Here is a 21,147-nt window from a genome sequence, read left to right as displayed (position 1 = left end):
GGCACTTCAAGAAACATGGTGGATTCTTTATCCATTTCTTTGCCTTCATCACAGATGCCCTACCTTGCCCTAGTCGCTGCGAGTTTTGTTGCTCCTGCTGCTGCTGATGCCTTCGTGCTAGTTTTTTCATCTGATAAAAGAGAAAGAACAGAACAATCGCATGGCTCAAATGCAACAATTTTGTTTCCTTACAAAACTCTCTACAAACATAGAATCTATTAAAGCAGACCATTTAGATTCATGCTCACACCACTGTGGGTTCAGTTTCATTTCTAAGCTTAAACATTTTAGTTTCTATTTCATATTTGCATGCAAAATTTACCCCCAGCTTCACGTTGCTTTGAACACATGAACTTAATATCTGTGTTTGAAAGTTGCCTTTCCTGTATGGATGCAGACAGCAGTGCATGCAAAATACGTACAGTTCAGTCCCTGGGATCCCTGTGGTGTGTACTACATCTAGGGGGAGGGGGAAGCCTGTGTTGGAGGACAATTTGTGTTTTACTTTTGAGAACTTGACAAACAACCTACCTTTGCTCTTTGGTTTTGAAACCAGACCTGGACAACTCGCACGCTGAGTCCTGTTTCAGCTGCTAGTGTTTCTCTGACCTACAGGAGGAAATGTTTAACAATGTCAATTTTAATATCTTTTAGAAAAACTAATCAGTTATGTACGGAGGATTATTCCTGTACTTACACTAATAACTGCATGTGCAGAATTACTTCTAGAAGTGCCTCATATTTTTGCATAGTTCGCTCAAGTTCTGCCCTCCATGTCACCACCAGTTTCATAAGTACTGAACAAATAATCTGAGCTGTGTAAAATGACACAGTCAAACTTAGGAGGGAACAGTGAGCTGGGTTGCTTTCTGCCACCTTCATCAGTGAAGAAATACATTCTGCCTTTCCCTAGCTGCTATAAACAAGATCAACAGAAGGGCTGTTTCATAGAAAAGCAAGACTGGAAGGACAATAGTTGGTCCGAAGCTGAGCACCCTCTCACTTGTTAATTACTTCCTCTGTAGTGGGAAAAAGAAGGGCAAAACTACTTGTTTACCTGGGGTCTGATAGTCAAGGCCTATTTCATGTTTTATAACAGACAAGTATTGTTGTTCAGCAGGAATCAGTCATGGAGCTGTTCTGCATGCTGTGAATACCAAGGGACAGCAATGAGCTGGTTGGTCCTGAGCTGCTGGTTGCTCCAGATGGAGATGGCATTTGGGTGAGTGTTACCATACAATGGCATGGTCTCTGGAGTCACCCCAAGGTACCTGCTGCTGTCCCAAGAAAGGGCAGGGAGCTGTGGCCTGACCCTGTCACCCCTGCGGCCTGGTGTCAGAGCTGACTTCTGGTCCCTGATGAAGCACTTACCTTCCTACAGGGCTTGGAAGACACTTCAAAGGATGCTTTGAATGCTCGTCTCTGCTGCGTAGTAAGTATTGTCCTCGGTCGTTTAGGTCTTCTTGGGTCCTTCCCATCATCACTTCCTTTTCCTTGTGTTACTTGTCCTTTGGTGGGCTTAACATCTCCGTCTTCATCATCACTTTTAACTGGTGAAAAATGAACAGGATATGAAATCATACTTGTTCCACCAAGATAACAGGGTGTTTGAGAGCTGCTCTTCAGCTGCCAAGCTAGTTAGCAGGTTAAACATTATCCCATGTTTCTCTGAATACCTAAAGCAACTGCAGGAAGGAAGAGACTGACTTATATTTGTGTGCACTGCTTAAATCAAATGCCATAAAAACATAAAAATGTGTTTGATTTTTAATTCAGGGGTTTGAAATCCAGAATATGGTTCAGTATTTCCAGGAATCAGGCACATAGAGACTTCATGCCCTTCTGACATCGCTTGGTCCCCCATGTGCTCACCTCCTGCAACCACACCAACTGATGCACACCCTTTTCTTTACAGCAGAGCCACATCTGCTCCAGAAGCATTAGCTGCAGACAGGTACCACTGCCTGCACCACTATGGCAGCAAAACAGTGTAAGTGCAAATATCACAAAAATATCTCAAGCTATATATAGTGTACATTCCAGCTGTGGATTTGAACATTTTTAAGCTCTAGAGATAATATTCGATATAATCTTTGCATCTCATTCACGTTTCCCACAGAAAACATTAGAGTTCTTTCTCTATGTACTATAGTGTGTCTATTATGTGCATCCAGAAATCTCTCTTTCTTGGTAAATACATACAAGTATGTGCTTGTGTAGACCAAATGGATTATTTGTTAAACTCTGAATATTCATACAATCTGATGATACAATGTTTGCTAGTGTGTTGTAATAGAAAACACCAACTGCAGTGGCAAAGTGTTAAGAGTTAAGTACAAATTTTGTTCTGAAAAACAACTTTTCAACTCAGCATATTTTATTTCACTGGATGACTGATTTTTCTTCCAGAAAATGTTAATATACTATTATAGGGACTTCAGCATGAAGAAACGCTCTGCAATTTTTATATACTCAAAGATCATGTTTGGGGAATTAACAAATTAGACTTTAATTCATTTTAGGGCCTGATTATTATGCACCTAGCAATCTAATCACCTTTTACTTTAATAAGCATCTTTGGCCTAATGATTAAAGAGAACTTCAGTCATTTTAATAACCATGACATTATTAACTTTCCAGCATGCTATTTTGAAGGAAAGGTTTGTGAGGATTAACATTGCTCATTGGAGAGTTACTTTTGTGTCCAGTGGTTAATTATTTGATTGGAGAAGGACACATTCTCAGCCAGGGCTATGTGAAATCATTTGCTCTCACACAGGCATCTGGGAGATCTGCGTTTTCTATGTATTAGACAACGGGAGACAAAGCATCCCATTTAATTTGTCAACTTGTTTTTCAGGTTTGGGTTTGGCTAACAGAGAATAATGAGGGGGAAAAAAAAAAGCATCTCCAGGAGTAAGAAACTACCCCTTGTGCCAAGGGGAAATGGAATTGAAACCAAGGTTGTTTTGTCCCACTGTGGTAGCTTGCTGATCATCACAAAATAGAATATGTGTCCTGAAGGAGAGCCCAAAGCACATCTCCAATGCAGCTACCAGTGCCAGCATGATGAGGGAGGAAGGCAAGGGAGAAGGATCCCCGTCCCATTGCTACAGCACAGGGACAACCCTGTACATATAGATTCTCAAAGGGGCTTTGTCTGAACACAGATAGGCTGACAGTGGGACTCTGAGGCTGGAGATGAGAACGACACGCTGAAGGACAAGTAGGAAGCTCACAGGCCTGGGGCAAATTCACAGACCTTGTGACGTGAGGTTTACAGAGCAGAGCATTCAAGGCCCTGCAAGTTCAGTATGGCAATAAGTAACGTGCTCCTCCAAGAAAGACCCCGGTCCCGCGTGTCCTGCCGAGTTAGCAGTGACCTTTGTCTTGCAGCATTCCTGACATCAACATACAAATTTCAGTAATGGGGAGAATATGGCTCTCAGATTAGAGATTAAGATAATTACTGCTCTTACCTAAATTAGAATAATGCATTTTCCCATCAACCAGAGGCAAACATTCATGTCATTTGTTCACTTAATGGAATGGTAATTGTTGATTTTCTTAGACATTTTCTTGGGAAAGAAGTGCACAGTTCTGATGGCTGGCAGCAATTTGTGTATATGCTGTCTCTAGTTTGGGGATCAGCCAGGGCACACTGGCAGCAGTTTTCCAATCTCTTTGAGCATATATGGCACGGGAAGGAGGCATCCCATGTCTCCTGGAACTGGTTGTGATCTGAAAGCCAGTCCTCACTGCAACCCCTGCTGAGTCCCTGCAATTTGGACTGGAGAACCTGAGTCCAGTGTGTGAACTATCTGTCCTGTGCACTACTGTGTTCTTAACCCAGATAGACAGCAAACGGATTTTGCTCACCCTCTTTTAAAACTTTCCCTAGGAAGCAGGTGGAGGAAAAGAAGCATCTGTCTCTCCGTCACTGTGAAGAACTTGGGGAAGACACTTACCATCTGCTATCAGGTATGAGGGCTCTGCTGTCTTTTTTAGGAGAAGGTAAAAGCTCTGGTCACAGTATGGTGACACTTGCCTTAGCCAAGTATGCAGACTCTTGCAATCACACTGTTCAAAGCCCAGGTCCCTCTGAAGAGAGGGATCACTCTGCAGATTTGCAGTAGACCATTTTACTAAGGTATCAAGCCTGACGTCCCTTGATCCTAAACAGTTTACATTCATCAGGAACAGTGCAGGACCTCCAGGAAACTCTGGAGATCTATAGCAGGCAAACTTTTTTTTTACTATTGCTTTTATTTCTCTTCTAGGTGAGCCCACTTGTCTGCCTTAACAGGAGCACATCTGCATGCAGCCTCACCAAGCAGGCAGCTGCCCCGGCTTCCTGCACTACACATATTATTGCTGCAGCACAAACCCACTTCTCAGTTTCATTCAGATTCTCCCAGTACTTCTGTGTTGTGCTTAAAGTTACTCTCTGTGATTAGCAGAAAGAATACACTTGAAAATTCTATTACTGCTTTGTCCACTTTCCTAGCTTAGTGCTGAAAGTGTATGTGAAGAAGATCCCCTGAAAAATATGTTAAGTGGATAGAAGAATGACTGTGGAAAACAGCACATTTGAACGAGGCCTCGGGTAACTGAAGTCAGGCTGATTCACACTTTGGGATCTTACAGAAAAATACATCGACAAAACCTAAATGCTTTTGTCCTTTACTAAGCAGCAAGTTCAGGGAGGGAATCAAGCTAGGGAGAGCAGACTGCAAGTAGGGATTTCTTTTAGCTGTGCTGCTAATTTGCATGTGTATATAAATAAAGTAGATGTGCAAATGGATGTATGTTTCTATAAGAAAGCTCTACAAACCCTTGCGGCTTTTCCAGTCAGAGCAGGTGTGGGAAAAGCTCACCTGAGTCTGAGTCGTCTGGGCTGACCGAGCTCAACAAGTCTTTCTCTTTTTCATAGTCACTTTTGCAGAGCAATTGCCCTTCCTTAAGAACAAACTCGTCCCCTTTCCTCAGCTGTCGTTCGCAGACACAGCAGCAGAAGCAGCTTAAGTGGTAAACACACTCCAGGGCTCTCATCACGAATTCTGTTGGGGCGATCTTTTCCATGCAGCCACTGCACTTAGCAGCAAACAGCCTGTAATAAAGAGAGGCAGCAAAGTCAAAGGGAACGTCAGAGCATACACTGCATGAATTCAAACACAGCAAATGCTCTAATTTAACTGCAGATCTGTTTGGCTCATGCCAAAAAAAAAAAAAGACTGAAGGTTTGTCCTTATCTCACTGTTTTGTTCCTCTTCAAAATGAGAAACAAAAAGGAGCTCTCAGAGTACAGATACCTTGTTCAAAACCAAGTTTACTTTAATGCACCTTATAGAGGAAGGACCAATTCACACTTTGCTTTACACAGGCTCTCTTGTTTCAGCACTTAAACCCTATTCTGAGCAGATTTCATGACTTTCCATTTTTTGGTATTGTCTGTCTCTGAGGAGGCTGATCAATGAGCACAGAAACAAGCACAAAACAGTGCAATTGCTGAGAAGACGGCGTGCACACATGTGTGATCGCACACATGCAATTGATAAAGTCAGGAGTGAAATAACATGGCTTTTCCTTGGATGTTGAGTTATTCCAGAACAACCTGTCTCTGAAGGGAGTACTGTGCATTTTAAATGGTGTGAAACATCCTTTGGCAGAGATAGGCAGCGATACAATCTGCTAAATTACCACTATAATCACAGGCCCTAGAATATACACTACTCAAGACTAGTTCTCATTAAACCTTTAAAAATCCCCTTTCCTCCATCATTAATTTTCTAAGATAAAGTTAGGATGATTCAGATTAATTTTATTTTGCTTTTCTAATGGCAACTGGGAATCTCCCTAAGTGAGCTTTTAGGAAGGGAGCTGCTTCAAATAAAGACGAATAGCCAAGTTACGTCCCTGTACCACGCAGTGACCTTGGTGATTTCAAATTCAGTGTCTTTTATCGCAATATATCAAAGTGCAAGGTGCATTAACATTTACATTTTGGCAATGAAATTAACACAACTGCACCCATGTGCTTACAGGGGGAAAAAAAGAGAGATTCTGCCTTTTGGGATGGGGTATGCGGATGGTTGTTTCGTCCTCAAAATTATCACCTTTTATAAAAAAGGGCAATTATCGTCAATTTTAGAAGGCACACGCTGTGGTAGTTCCTGATTCCTCCAAAGCCTCCATTTTGTCTGAGCTCAGTAGTACAGCAAAATGGCAGTCACTAGCTCCTCAGCAAGCGATGGAGTCACAGAACGGGCAGGAGGAAAAGGAAAATGTAAATCCATTTACACATGGCATCTAAAGGAAGGCTCAGAGCCCAGTACCTTGTGGCATTTCCCCATCTGTATCTTCTGATCTAATAAAAGAGATCTACACTATTAACCTTGCAGGCTCGGTGTGCACCTCTGCATGGCCACAGCCACAAGGTAACAGCTGAGCACTGTATGAGCCACGCAAGGTGGACTGAGCACCTCTTATTTGGCTACATAATGAATTAAATCTATTAAAGGGACATTGATGCTACACACAGGACCCACGGGCACTGCTAGTAAATAGGCCATCTTATTTCATATGGGCTTGTCTGCAAGGGTTTTCTTACAATGCTTTAGCTAGCAAATTCCTAAGCAGGAAATATTTTCATCTAGGCACAGTAACATATCTGAAAGGATTAAAGGACAAAGGAGAAAGGGGGGAAAAAAAAAAAAAGAGCAAACAGATTTTAAGCACTTTAAAAAGTTGTTTCTATTTAACTGCTTAAACCGATTTGACTCAGTTTAATTAAGCTTGTATCCTTTGTCTGAAGCCTGTTGTTATGATGGAGCGCGCTTAAGCACTCCGCAGGTTAGCAGGTCTGCTGTGAAGGCACCGGCTCATTCACACCGCTCGCTGCCGGCACGGACGGGACGGACCCGACGTGCGGGTCCCGCGGCCGGGGGAAGCGGCGGCGCTTCAGATCGGTGCTGCTCGTCTGAGCCGTGGGGAAAAGGCAACTGCGGGTTCTGTCGCGACAGCGCTGCGATCGGAGCAAACCGCTGTGCGCTGGGGTCTGCCTCCAGAGGGATACCGCGGGCGCACCGGAGACCCGCTCCCCCAGCCTGGCAGCGGGCAGGTTCCCACCTCCCCACGGCACAGAGGAGAGAACGGGGGGGCCCTTCCCCGGGATGAGGCTGGCGCCTGAGGGGCCCGTGCGCGGCCCGAAGCGAGCGGGAGCGGCGCTGCGGTGATGGGCGCATCCCCCCGAGCAGAGCTGCGGCGGCCGCCGGGCTTCTTCCAAGCAAACCGCAAAATACATGCAGTGAAAGTGAAAACACGAACGTCACACGGGTTACACTTAATTCCAAATAAGAAAGCATATCCACCCTTCACATTCCTCCTAACTGGGACACAAAACCAACCTCCTCTCTTCTCCGCCTTGTGCTGCGGAGCATGTTGCTCACCTGAGGAGCCTCCTCACTGCCACACTGCTTTACTGAGTGGGGTTTTCCCCCTCCTTTTTCTTCAAAATAAGATGTCTAAAGCATAAATAGAAATATTTTGTGTTATTTATTTGCAATTGACTATTGCCACGAAAATGGGGCTTTCAGCACTGTTTCCAAAGGCAGTCTTTTAGTTATAACGAATTACACTGTTGTCAATGTAGCATTAACTCGTTCAAATTACCATTAAATTGGCCTGACAATACTGCACGATCTTTCTGTCTTTAACTTGTCTGTTGTCAACGTAAGAAAATTCCTTGCTCTGTATTCAGATGACACTCCCTGCATTATAACACACACACAAATACACTGCACTGCGTTGGACTGGATTCTAAGATTATAAAATCTTCATTAAATTTATCTTACAAAGTGTTTATGGGCATTTTTTCAGCTCCCAGAGAGTAACCGAAGGTTATGCACTTTTTTTTTTTTGCACGAGGCAATCTCACAACAGGAAACTAATCTTGACAAATGACCAGACTTTGATATCTGTGATCTAAAACACTGCTCATTAGACTGTTCATTTTATAAACGAAAGGTAATAAACCTGTTGAGAAGTGTAGGATAGCAGGAATACTTTACAGAGCACCCCTTTACAGGTTTCAGTCGCAGCCATAAATTTGAAGGGGAGCATGCAGATCCTCTGTGCTGAGACAAAGCCTCTGTCCCACACCAACCACATTTAAAGAAAGAGTTCTTTTGCTTTCTATACATTTTACAAATAATTTGCATAACTCTGGCTTTTTACCCCCATGGCTGATTATCTCCAGCTCTCTTAAGTTAATGTCAAACCTCAAAATCCTTGGACTTGTTAAAGTATGTGGAGAGTGGAAATCAAATGCCTTTATTAGAAGCCCCAGGAAATCTCCGACTCCTAAGCACAACGAAAACATTCCAAAGAAAATGGTTCAAAGAGGACAAAGGAGAAAAGCAGAACAAGAAAACCTTGTTTTGAATCAACGATTGCAAGAGTTTTATAAATAAATTCTGTTGCCTGGACAATTCTGAAAGACAACTCAATAGGTTTAGGAGTTTTTAAGTATGTTTGCCTCTATGCCTGGAACACTTGGGGATTCAGCTGAGCTAAAGCTTGGAACAATGGCCTGCCTGTCCATCTGAGTATTTGCAATAAACGCTGTAAAGCAACTTTACAGTACTAGAGAGTCAAAACCTCTTCACCAGCTAAAACTGGGTGAACTCAGCAAATTAATTTTGCATAGATATCAGGGGCAATGAAAACGCTGAGACATGTGGTCCTGTCTTTAAACAGTAGATGAAAATGTTCACCAGCGGAAGAGGCCATAAAGATTTTATTTGTTAGGATATCCCTGTGAAGTCAAGCTGAATCAGTAATCCTTAGAAACAACCACAGTTACATGATCCACCGTGCCTTCCTGCATGGGCACAACCATCTGGTGTTTAATACGTACTACTGATTTATTATCTCTCGCGTAGTTATCTTGCAGTAAGTTTGACCCTGCTCTGCTCCAGAGAATCGCGGCTCTGCTGTTTACTCTTCTGATGTCCTGACAACCCACCCTTACCTTCCTATTGCTCACCCAGGTCCTTCATTTCCTCCTGTCTGTGGGCAAATAGATTTTAATTGTTTTATTATAACTAATTTAATCTGTGCTGAGAGATCTCCATGTGCAGTGCGAAATTTGCTGTTCATATTAAGTGTGGTTCAAGAGGTTTGTTATACAGGACTGAGGTATAAAAATAGACTAATTCAGTCAGGTTGTTTATTTACTGGACCTCTGCCGTGAAGCAGTAAATAGGAAGTTATTAAGCTGTGTTTGATATATGCAAGAGGACAGATGCTGCTGTCTACCTATCAGAGACATTAAATCATTTTCCCTTCTGTGTTATCCTGACGTTACGTGTTACAAGAAACCACAGCAGATACCTGGCTCTTCTTTCTTTAATAAATATGCAAAGATGGTGGTCACAAGCTTTTGTAAATACTGTAGGCATAGTCTGTAGCTCTGATGCTTTTCTTCCTGATGATACCCTGCATATAACATCCCTATCATCCTTATAGAGCCAGCCAGGAGCTCACTTTGTACTTGTATAGTACAAAATATGTCAGAGCTGAAGTAAAACGTATTATGCTTTTCAAACAACTGAGTGTTATTAAAAGAAGAAATTAAATTATTAATGAATGACTCTTTCTTAGGGACAATTTTCTATGCTTCTCTCTCTTTAGTGGATGCAGAAGGGGAAAACCACTATGCACAGGGTTTAGCCAGCACAGGACTTGGACATTTTTGTAGTGTCATACAGCTCACGGCTGCTTATAAAAAAGAAAAACTGTTGCTTGGTTACACTGAATTCTGAACATTCAAAACATCTCGAGTGCACTAAAGCAAAACAGAAATATTATAATTTTATGATTTGAAAAAAAAAAGAACCCTAAAAAAAGAAACAATCCATTTCAAATATTTTCCCTGCAGAAAAAACAATTACATAGTTTATTAAAGCTGATTTCACAGCTGAAACTTCAGTAAAAGGAAGCTAATTCCCTTTCACTGAGTGGTAATAAAACATGTGCAAAAATTAAAAGTTTCTGAAAAAAAAAATTAATATTTGGAGAGAAACTAAAACAAAGAAACCTTTTTCTTCTTCAGGGAGAACTGAAGAAAGTATTTATTAACCCTCTATCCACAGGTGCTGTAGTGAGAACACCAACCACTGGTGAAAGCTTGTGTTTAAGAGTGTGCTTCACAATGTGGATCTGGATTCACAGGTTAAAACATAGCTTATCTGGGTACTGAGATACTTTTTCTGCCTGCAAACATTTCACTTGTATTCTCACAAGTGCCATGCAAAGGCAACCTAATAGATAAAATGATGATAGAGACCACATGTTATCCCATGCTAAGTGAAGTCTTGCTCTAGGCTGGTGGGAATTTGACCATAGCCATAGTCAGAGCCACAAGCTCACAGAACTGCTCTGCACACCAAAGATGGACCCACCACACATGGGGCCCAGGCAGTATCACAGGATGGTCATACCTGGATGATGGCTTGAGTCACAACCACATCCATAAAAATACTACCCTTTATTTGAATTCCTTCCCAATGGAGTAAGAGGGAAAACTCCCATTTGCCTCAATAGGAGCAGGATTTAGTTCATTCATTATAGACCCTGCAGCAGGGACAGCGGTGCTGTGTATACCTCTGTGCCATCATCACCAGCCTCTACTGCAACAGCCAAATGACAACTGCCAAACGCCTCCCGCCGTGTTCATCTTCTCTCTTTAACAAAGGAAAGAAGCAGTCTGTGGTCAGCAAGCTGATGTCCCCTCACTGAGCAGAGCTTAGGACCCAGAAGGAACCTCATGCAGCCCAGCCATTCCCAGCTCCCTCCCAGCACACTAGCACAAGTCTCAGATGCTACCTGCTCTGATGGGGGATCTTTGGCAGGGGAATGGACTGGCACAGCTGCCCCCTCCTGTGGTCATGACATGTCACCTTCTCAAGAGGTCATCAGGCCATCAGGCACAGGACTCCCACTGCCCAGTCCCCAGTCCCAGCTCCTGCAGCTGAGGCATCCCAAAATCCCTTCCAAGCATTCGCCGGCCACACCAAGGCTCTGCACAGTGGCAGTTCTGGGGTCAGGACAGTGATGCCGAGACAAACGGAGAAGACCCACAAATGGCTTCACCAACATGTATTAAGACACACAGTTCAAAGCTGCCATCCTAACCTAACTTGCTCAAGTAGGGCCAGAATGCCCTGAAAAGTTACATCTTCCTTAACTATAAAGTAAAACATCAAATGTAAAGTGCAGATGAGTTTCTCGCTTCGAGCAAAATGTGACAGAACGGATTCTTCTCTTTGCTTAATTTTCATCCCCTAATTGACCCCTTTGTTCAACTGTCTTCCATCACTGCCATGCAATTCTATTTTATAGCATTTTTCCTTACAACACTTTGATGGAAAAATTTATGAAGAATCGAATTATTGCTGTTAGAAGGGAATTAAAACAATTTTTCATTTACAAAGTCACTGATATTGCTCTACTGTGCTCCACCTTTGGGAATCCAATTGCTCTTCTCAGCTACTCCCATTCCTCTTTATAGCACAGCAATTGCACTGTACAGATTATGGCTGCAATTTTCTCCTAATCTGTTCTGTAGAATAGAAACTGTTATAAAAGTTAAGGGCGCCAATTGAATTGATAAAGGCAGGGCTGCAATTAAGAAGCCTAATGGATTAACAAAATATGAAGATTTCGTTACAATTATATTTTTAGGGAGGGCAAACATTTGGGAAACAATGTTATTTTTGTCTATGAGCTTAAAAAAAGGCTGAAGAGGCTTCTGCTGTTGTGCTTTTTGTACTGCTTCAAATGACACTGGAGTGCTATAAAGGCACAGTATGTGTTGGGGAGTTTGTACTTCTGCTGCAGCTCTGCTGAGCGAGGTCATTACCAAAAACCAGGGTTTTCTTCACTTTTCTTCCTGGAGTTTTACTCCGTTATTTACACATACTAAACCAAATCCATCTTTATATCCTACCTGTACAACCTGACTGACTTCCGCTGGGTGAAATGGGTTGTGCCCGGCATGGAGCAAGGACCTCTTGTCTCCAGCGTGCTAGATATGCACTGGACTGGTCAGATGTCTTATCCTTCTTGTTCACTAAGTGGCACACTGAATTTACAGTTGCCTTTGAATCTACATCGCCAACAACACAGGGAAATTCTTCTAATACAATTTTTATATGAAAATTCACCCTAAAGGCCCTCTAAAGCAGGGGAATTGTACCGTCAGTGATTCACCGCCCCGGCCTTCACTTTTACAGGAAAAAATAATTGTGTGTCAAAGCCATTGAAATGTAATTTCTAAGTTATTTCTCGGCTGGCAAGAATGACTTAGAGAAAGAATTTACACAGGGCCTTTCCTCTCAACTAAGAACATTAAGAGGAAGAAACGTTATTTGCCAGCATAAAACAAAATAACTTCCTGTGCCGGCTGCACTGATGCTGTACAAGAGCTTGTGCCCAAACCCATCAGCACAGCCAATTTAGCAACTGATTTGCAAGGGAAAGATACCTTAGTCCTGTGGTGTTAATGTCTTTACAGTGGGGGGTCTATTGCCAGCTTCTCTAAACTCATCAACACAATCTATTATTAATACCCAGAAAGGCTTTATAGTATCTTTATAGCACAAGGCAATGAAAGCTCTGTGGTGTAATCTGTTATCTATATTGCAAAAACATGTGAAATAAAACAAAACACAGACACTTCATAAACAAAATGTTTCATCTGTTACATCTCTCTGCCTCTCCTATATATAAAGCAGTAGGGTGCAGGAAAGGCATTCAGAGAGATTTGCTGTTAGATGTGGGACTGGCTTCTTTTTAGATTTTATTTGTAATGTGACAAACTTTAAACAATGAAAATTTCTGCTTCTTTCAGAGATGAAAATGCTCAAGATCTTTGCAAAATCAGGCTGTGTTTGAACAGCAGAGCAAAGGGCTCTCAAAGCAAAATACAGCATCTAAACATCCTAAAGGTACACGATGAGCTGGTCAACACAGGCCAGGGATACAGCCCCTGCTCCCACAGCACCCAGGCAGAGAGGCAGGTACTTATGGTAGGGGCATTGCCATGGTAAGAGCTCAAGAATTTGCCTCCAGTAAGCAGCAGCAAAACCAAGAGCCCCCTGGCATCGTCCTGGAAGCAGTTATTTGTCTGGAAAACATTCAAGAGCAGAGTTTGAGCAGCTGGATTTTTTCTTCTGTTATTGATCTACATGTCAATATTTTGTAGGAAAAGCCCAGAATTGCCCTAGACTTAGTCCCTAGGAACAGACACAATCAGAAATATCATTTAGCAGCAAATAAGTACACACACAGTTTAAAACCCAAGATCTTTGGAATAAACAGACTGTGGTAAAGGTGGAGGTGAGAAGGGCGTATGGAGGAAGTTTTGTATACTTGGTGCATATATGTTTGCAATACAGTAAAGAACCAAAAAAGCCCTCAACACAGGCCTGTGTCTTATTTCCCAGATGCCCTTTTATGTTCTTTGCCTGCTGAAAATAAATTGTTCTTTTGTAGTGTTTCTCTTTTCAGTCCGACTGTCAGCTATTATTTTTCTATTTCCTCTTTTTGTCACTTTGCATTATTTTTGGTGCTGTAATTCCCATTTGTTCCCACTCCTATCTTCCTGTCTCCCATTGTTCCATTTTTTAATCCCCAGTTTTACTCTTCTTCGGCTCTTTTTTGGCCCATTCTCAGTAGGGTTTGAGAGAATACCCAGGCGTGACTCCCTGCTATAGCAACCACACCTCCCCAGGAAAGCCACAACAATCTCTTCGGGAGGAGGAAAGTCTTTCACAAGCTGGCAGCAAAAGTAAATCCTTCTTCAAGGAACAAGAAGGATTAGCAGAGAGCAGTGGGCTGCAGACTTAACCCTACCCCTCATTTCTTTAGAGCACCAGTCACTCAGAACCCTGCTGGGATGTACAATTAAATAGAACCCAAAAAAATCCTGAATGACACAAGAGCCGGATTGTGTAAAGGTTTAATTCCACTTTAATACCTTTCCAAGTTCAGAACTCAAATATAGCAATTTAACCCAAGAATCCCCATCTGAGCATGAAAAGTTGCTGCTTGTCTTACAAAAGTCCCGCTATATTCTGCTCTAAATCATGCTCTATTAGCCTGACCTTTAATGGATGATTTTTTTCCCCCCATCATCTCATGTAGTTTCTCTTTACTGGCCTTCTTTCACAAACTTTGTTCTTCTGACAAGACACTGAGGGAAACTGTAAAAAGGACCACTGGAAAAGGAACACTACAGAAAGAATGAAGTCCCAAAACTCAGGCAACTAAAGGTGTGTCCTGCAACATCTAAGGATAATTTATTCTTGTAATGTCAAGTCACCCTTATTAACATCATGTCAATTACTTATTAATACTATGATGGAAAATAAATAGTTCTCTTAATACAGGCTTTTTTTAAAACTCCAAAATTCTGATTCATCCTTTACATTAATGAACAGACCAGCCTGGTTATTCTAGTATGGACAGTTACTGTAGCTGCTCTATGAACTGAATTTTTAGATTCACAGAAAACTACCAAATTCCCTAGCTTCTCTAAGGCCAAATATGGTTGTTAGAGTCTTAAAGACTTAGCTATCAGCATCTGTGTTTGTATTCAGGCTTTGGTAAACTAGACCCTCTAAACCCATACAAAACGATTTAGCAATAGGCAAGGCCCTATAGCATGTCCAGACCCTCCTTTTCCTGGAACATTAGCACAGGTTTTAAGTTATTCCAGCAGTTAAACATATATCATGCAGGACACTTCCACATGTGTGAAAATGAAATCCCATTAGACACCAACAACATTATTAGGCATGCAAAGAGGATTATTTCCGTAAGCTCACAGGACTGAAAGGTTTGTCTAAACATTTTATTAACTTTTTCAGGACTTTTTTCTTTTTAATTAAATAAAAACTTGTAAGTCAGTCAAAGCTGGAAAATACTTAACTTTTGTAGATGTATATTATGCACACACATGCATACGGGGAGGAAAAAACAGATGCCTGTTAGAAAGTGTACGAAATCCCCACTACATCATATCAGCACAGCATTCCTTTCTTCTGGTGAGAAAATTTGTATGGCTTAGAATTGTTCTCTAAAAGCACAGAAATATCCCATGGTATTCCTGAGGGTTCCATAAATCTTTCAAAAAATTAGGTGCTTTGCTGAATATTAGGCTGGGAAAAAAATCCTGCTCTGACTGTACTGTCCTTTGTACAAAGTTGACAAAGCACGTTTCAACCAGAATACGTGCTGAAGTGGGATGCTGTTTCCTCACCCGTAATTCTGAGGTTCTTAAGATCATCTGCTAAAGATAAACAGGAGGAGAAGCTGCATCATTTTTTGCTTCAAGTAAGTGATACGAAGAACTTCAATGACACCATCAGGTCATCATTTACAGGCTAGGGACTTTAAAACCACTCAACTCTATTGAGAGTTTGGTCCTAAATCTATCTTCTACTACTCCCTTACAGAACCCCCAGCTTTGGCATTAAAGTTGTTAGCAGTGTCTCAATTTGCTGTTGGAAGGAAAATGATTCCTTTTTCGGGATCTCACATCAGCACATCACACTTCACCAAACAGCTTGCGCTGGAAATCCTGGGAATGCCATAGGCGACACTGCAGCACAGGCTCCTGCGTGCTACCTGCCAGTCGCGAGGGACACATCAGATGGCCACAACCGACCTGCACATTCCTCTTGTTCTCATTTCACTGACAATAGGCATTAAAATATTTAAGATTTGCTTCTAGCGCTGCACGAAGCAAGCAGGAAATGTAGGAGCTTGGGTGTACAAGTTAATGAAATATGGTTGGGTGAACATAAGCTCTTCATTTAGACAATAACAGTTACCGCTGCAGTTTCTTTGTACCCGCTTTATGAAAGTCATAAACTCTCCAAAGAAAAGCATGAGCTATTTTACCCTGATGGTCTTTGACTCCCTCTCACTACCTGCTGGCGCAGTTAGAAAGTATGAACTGCCTTTGAACAGATTAGGACCAAGTTAAAGTGTGACAACATCTTAAGCTTTCTCCACATGTTGCCAATGATTTCCAACTAAAGATGTTACCCTCATCACTTCTGCCACAATGATAAGAATCTATAGCCCACTCACTTGAGGAGATAAAAGCAGTTTAGCTGGAAGTATAAAGTACTCTGACTTGCTAAGCCCAGTGGCTGCCTGTCCCAACCTAGCTGATTTTTTTTTTCCTCTACAAAGCACAAAATCCTTATCATTAGGGACTTAAGCTGCTTTTTATTTTGAGACAAAAAGAATACTGTTTATTGGCATCCAACTCAAACCAGCTGTAAACAGTTGCTTTGATGAAGAAGCAGCTACAACTTCACTATGCCTGAAGGCACATAGCCACTGAGTGTCAATCATTAAAGGAAGAATGTAAGGTGTATGCAGGGTCAAAAGAAGGCCAAGGGACATTTAAGACCTCAGGGATCCTGGATAGCCCAGCTTCCATTTAGAACCAAAAGAGGATTTTAAGCTATTCTGCTGCATGACCTTTATCTCCAGAGGCAGCTCTATGGCTGGGCTCAGCACTGAGTTTACCCAAGGGAGAAGACTTGCAAAGTCAGGCTTCTCTTCCCAATGTACTGTGGAAGCAACAAGGTGAATTTTGATTTGATAGGGCCTAAATGGCTCCAGAATGCACATCATGCCGAGCCCAGAAGACTTGGACAGCAGAATCCTGCTGGTGTCTATAGATGTTTGGAGTCACAGATGTGCAAGGTACTCTAGGTAATTTTAGCTCTTATACTGACCCTTTTGTAGCTTATTTCTTTCATCAAAAATCACTTTACTGACTGCAACTACTACTCAAGTTAGAGATGCTCACCAACCGTTTTGGTGTGAGAAGTATAAAGCTGTTACAGAATTAACGATGAAATGGAGGGAAGATCAGAAATTTGAGTTTGAGAACCAACAGCAACAGCTCTGTCATGAAACGTGTCTCTACGCTTATAAATCCTTGTAATCAGATACATACCAGCAAAAACCTAAACCTCAGGACAAAAGTCTCAAAGAGTGCCCAGGCAATTCACAGATTCTGCTTGGAAAACAGTTGTTCTTGGATGTGGAACTGGAAAGAGTTCATAGTCATCAGAAGAAAGCAAAATAGTCCCATTGTTGTCATACAGTTCACTCTGAAAGTGCCAGCTCTTCTACATGTCCTGGAGTAGGTCAGCCCAATTACTACTGTCATCAGACTTAGATTAGGTCTCAAGCAAATAAATGCACAAATGGTGTGGGTTTCTTACACCTGCTTGTTCACATTACACTTGAACAACTTTATTTGGATGGTAGTACCTACAAAACACTTTTTAAACAGAGAAAAATGCAAATCCTGGCCCCATAAATGTAAATTTCAGAGAGAGAAGATCATGGTTGGAGAAGTGAAATGGCTCCATTGTTGCCAGGCCCCTGATTTCTCAGTTGCAAAGTTCAACACTAGCAGGAAAAAAAAAATCCCATTTCTTGCAGATTCCCTGTACTGAAGTTCCTGCTGTCTCCATTTACACCATTCCCTGATATAGACAATTAAAAGAGGCTAATTGAGGGGGCAGATCCATCCCCTGTCATCCCCCAGGTCAACCTTTGCAGCAAGGCACCATGTACGAGAAGCACATCCCATTCCAGCAGGGAATAAAGGCCTGAAGAAATGTGCAAGTGATGCTGACGAAGGGCATACAACAGCATCACTGAGTGGTGACTCCTGGGGAGGGTCTGCAGAGTCCTGGGGACTAGTCTCTTGCAGGACTCCAAACCAGGGGGATCTTGAGCACAGACAAACCCAGCACACCCAATGCAGGGCTGCTGCTCAGCTCTGTGCTCTTGGCACCATGGCAGGGCATTAGGTGGGACAGACTGCACTTCAGGCAGGTGGTGCCTCATTTCTGCATCCCTGCATCACCCAAGTCCCCTGATGTGGCTCCATTTGCAACACTGCTCATCTTGTGCTGCTGCCTGCAGCCTCCAGTGCTCATCAACTCCTCCCTGCAGGAGCTATACATAAGCATCTGCAGCCTGCACAGTTGCAGGAGACCCAGCCCATGTCCTGCATCTGCATGCACCAGTCTCATGGCCAATACTTAGCTCCCATAGATAAAAAATAGAGACCCCAAGGCCAGTCCTAAGCTCCACCATCAGTCTTCTGCCAGTGGGAAGAAAGCAGAGTGCCTGTCCTATGGCATGCTGGAGAGAACAGGCCCTGGAAACACCAGGGGCATGGACGTAGACGCTCCCTTATCAGGGGAGCGAAGACATTCTGGGGAAGCTACAGCTTTGTGCTGCACCCAGACTGGCAGAGACCCTTGAGGGAGGCCCCTCCGGTCACCTTTCCTCCTCTTCACACCTTCTGCCTGGTGCATGCTGATATCAGAGAGTTGGCCCAGGTTTCCTCTGCTCCCCATCCCCAGCACAGCAAAATGAGCAGCAATACAAAGGGCTTCAGCACTGAACTGCAGTGCTTGGTCATTGGGTTGCAGAGTTTATGCTCTCTTAAAAGACCAGAGCAACTGTTCCAGTGTGAATTAACTTAGCTGTGAGGTGGGCCAGGCTAACCAGATCTTATTCATGCCACATGAGCTGGAATAACTACGTATTTTATAGCAAAGTGTTATTTCCATATAGAAGGTCCTGGTGCCAGCAGAGATGTGGCTCCTCCAGGCACAGACTCAGCACTTCCTCCTCTCACGGCTGGGAAGATACACACCAGTTTCACCAGTTCCTGTGGCAGATACCGGATGCACCTCTCTGCCCACATCCTCACAGACACCACACACAGATACCCTTGTTTGGGGGCTTCAGTTCAAAATTGCTTCCCCAGGCTCAGAGCCCTGTCCTGTGCTGTTGCCAACCTCACAGCCTCTCCCTGACCATATCGGTACCCACAGCAGCATCCTCCCACTGCCAACACCAAACTGGGAGCCAGGCTTCCCGCTGCTGCCCACCATCACCCCTTCATAGACCACATCCACAGAAACATCCCCAGCCCCTGCTGCTCTGGTACCTGCCTTCCATTCAGCTTCTGCCATCGTTCCACACAGCCATTCCCTCCCAGGTACACCTCACATGGCTGGAATTGCACCTATTATTTTGGGCTCGCGTGACAGGCAAAAGAGAGTAGGAAGTTTGTGGCACTGTTAGATCGTACAGCATCACCTACACGGTATAAAGAAAAATAAGTCTTTGCAATTTATTCTGATAAGAAATTTTCCTGCAGAAAACCTCATAAAATCCGTTTTAAAAGGGACAGTAGCTCATCTTTATCATCACGTTGATATCTTTATAAACTTACTCCAGTGATCTATAGGAAAAGCAAACCAGACAGCTCGGTATTTATGGGCATATTTTAAAAGGCTCTTATATTTAACAACTGCATTTAGCTGCGTTAACTGCAAGTTGCAGTAATAAAGGCTCTGTGCACTTCGATGCTAAATTAAAAAAAGTTCTGCTCTTCAATAATACATAGATGCTGCTTTTTTCATTACTCTTTAATATCATTTCCATTTAGTTTATAAATAATTGTAGCTAGCTAATGAAACGAAATAAAACCTGCCTCCAACCCATTCCCTAGAGCAAAGTAAACTCCTCTTTTTAAAGCTTCTTAATCACCGCCCAGTTCTTACAAAATTAGCATAGTAATGGGCTTTAAATTGAGCCTCTTTGTTTTTTAATTAAGCTCCCAGCAGGTAAAAATAAAACAGATTATTGAAGAATATGCCAACTCTAATAGCCTGAAACTCTTTTGACAATTAAAAAGATCCCATGTTAACCCTTTTGAGGAATCCTGCATGCTAATTAGTCACTCTGAAGCCCAAATCCATCAATATTGCATCTAGACACCTTGTAAAGTTGAGATGGTGAAGCTTGTGTCAATACCGGATAACATTTCCAAAAGGAAGGTGAGGCCCAAGCTCCTTGTGGCAGCAGAACTGTGCAGTTATGGACCCACATGCTGTTGCCACAGTGGATGGTGCTGCACACATGCGGGGCAGCATCCACAGGGGCTGGGACTGGGAAGCCATGGGATGATGCATGTTTTGATGGCATCCACTGGATGCCCATGGCTGGCTGGGGTTGCCAATGGGCAGTAGCAGAACAGAGCAAGGGGGGACACACAGCGGTCACAGATGAGAGGAGGATGGCACAGGTACCACTGGAGCTGCTCCTCTCAAGACCAGGCTGCAGGTCCACTCTGAATCCCAGCTCCACACCAGCAGCATCTCAGCCCCGGGGCCTCTGCTTCCAGCTCCTGGCTGCCTTACAGCTCACTCTGGTGCCCTGAGAGCCCCTCTCCACTCTTCACTCACTGTTTGGTGATGCCTCCTTGGAGCCTCTGCTGCATTTTGTACAAAAACATTAACTGGATGCCAGAGGTAGCAGCAGCCCTGGTCGGCATTTCAGCCCTGGAGGTTTATTTGAAGTGTCTGCCTAGCAGCGAGTGCCCCAAACATGCCGGAGACACAACCACTCTTCTTTTGCTTAGCAACATCAAGCTGCCCTCGAGGCGAAGGTAAACCTTGAGCAGAACAACAGGGGGTTAAGAAAGAGCAATGTTGAAGCCATGTCGTGGACAGCAGTGATTCTCTGGGAAAATTTAGTAGATATTGCTGGCAGCCAAGAGAAAGGAACAGCACAAAGTTCCACTGGTAGCTCTCTGTCAAATATTTGGAAAGCTCTTTCTGAGTCCCACGCTTTATTTTCAGGGTCTGATTCAAGCGTCAGAGTGTGAAGTGCTGGCTGCACTCTGCTCGCATCCAGCCAGGACTATTAATCCCTCGCTTTCAGGAGTGCTTGTGTCCATCCCCAGAAATGAAATCAACCACATGAAAAGCCCATTCATTCCCAAGAACACTGATCACTCTGCATCCTTCAGAGACTTGCAATAAATGGTACCGAATGCTCTTGTGTACTCAGTAAAACCCTGTCAGGTCTTAGGCAGCTGCAGTAACTACTGTCAGCCGCTGCTTTATATTATACCTTATACCGCAAGGGTCACCGTGATGGAATTAGGGGCCGACAGAGAATGTGATCAGATTTAAGGGCAGACTCCAGCCATGAATATACACTGCCTTCCTTCACTGAAGC

At 43.1% G+C, this 21,147-nt stretch overlaps 1 protein-coding gene and 1 long non-coding RNA gene across 2 annotated transcripts in view; one reads left to right on the top strand and one right to left on the bottom strand.

Annotated features, from left to right (window-relative positions):
• The window catches only part of LOC133211870 (uncharacterized), a 60,101-nt gene extending 55,781 nt beyond the window's left edge, over positions 1-4,320 (top strand). Inside the window, exons 4-6 of the long non-coding RNA XR_009725306.1 lie at positions 1,118-1,222; positions 1,382-1,436; positions 3,906-4,320. This is a non-coding gene — a long non-coding RNA (uncharacterized LOC133211870). The remainder of the gene's footprint in view (positions 1-1,117; positions 1,223-1,381; positions 1,437-3,905) is intronic.
• LMX1B (LIM homeobox transcription factor 1 beta) overlaps positions 1-21,147 on the bottom strand; it is a 95,353-nt gene that overhangs the window by 3,515 nt on the left and 70,691 nt on the right. The window contains exons 3-6 of the mRNA XM_061352648.1: positions 4,878-5,110; positions 1,372-1,550; positions 532-609; positions 64-130 (exon numbers count right to left, since the gene is read on the bottom strand). Of these exons, the coding sequence (XP_061208632.1) occupies positions 64-130; positions 532-609; positions 1,372-1,550; positions 4,878-5,110 (557 nt within the window). The remainder of the gene's footprint in view (positions 1-63; positions 131-531; positions 610-1,371; positions 1,551-4,877; positions 5,111-21,147) is intronic.

This window comes from Neopsephotus bourkii, unplaced genomic scaffold (assembly GCF_033783945.1).
Source record: "Neopsephotus bourkii isolate Nb327-2 ecotype Australia unplaced genomic scaffold, CSIRO-AGI_Nbou_v1 NB_659, whole genome shotgun sequence".
In the NCBI taxonomy this organism is placed as follows: Eukaryota; Metazoa; Chordata; class Aves; order Psittaciformes; family Psittacidae; genus Neopsephotus; species Neopsephotus bourkii.
Note: the sequence above shows the minus strand (reverse complement) of the source record. Positions and strands in the feature narration are given on the sequence as shown.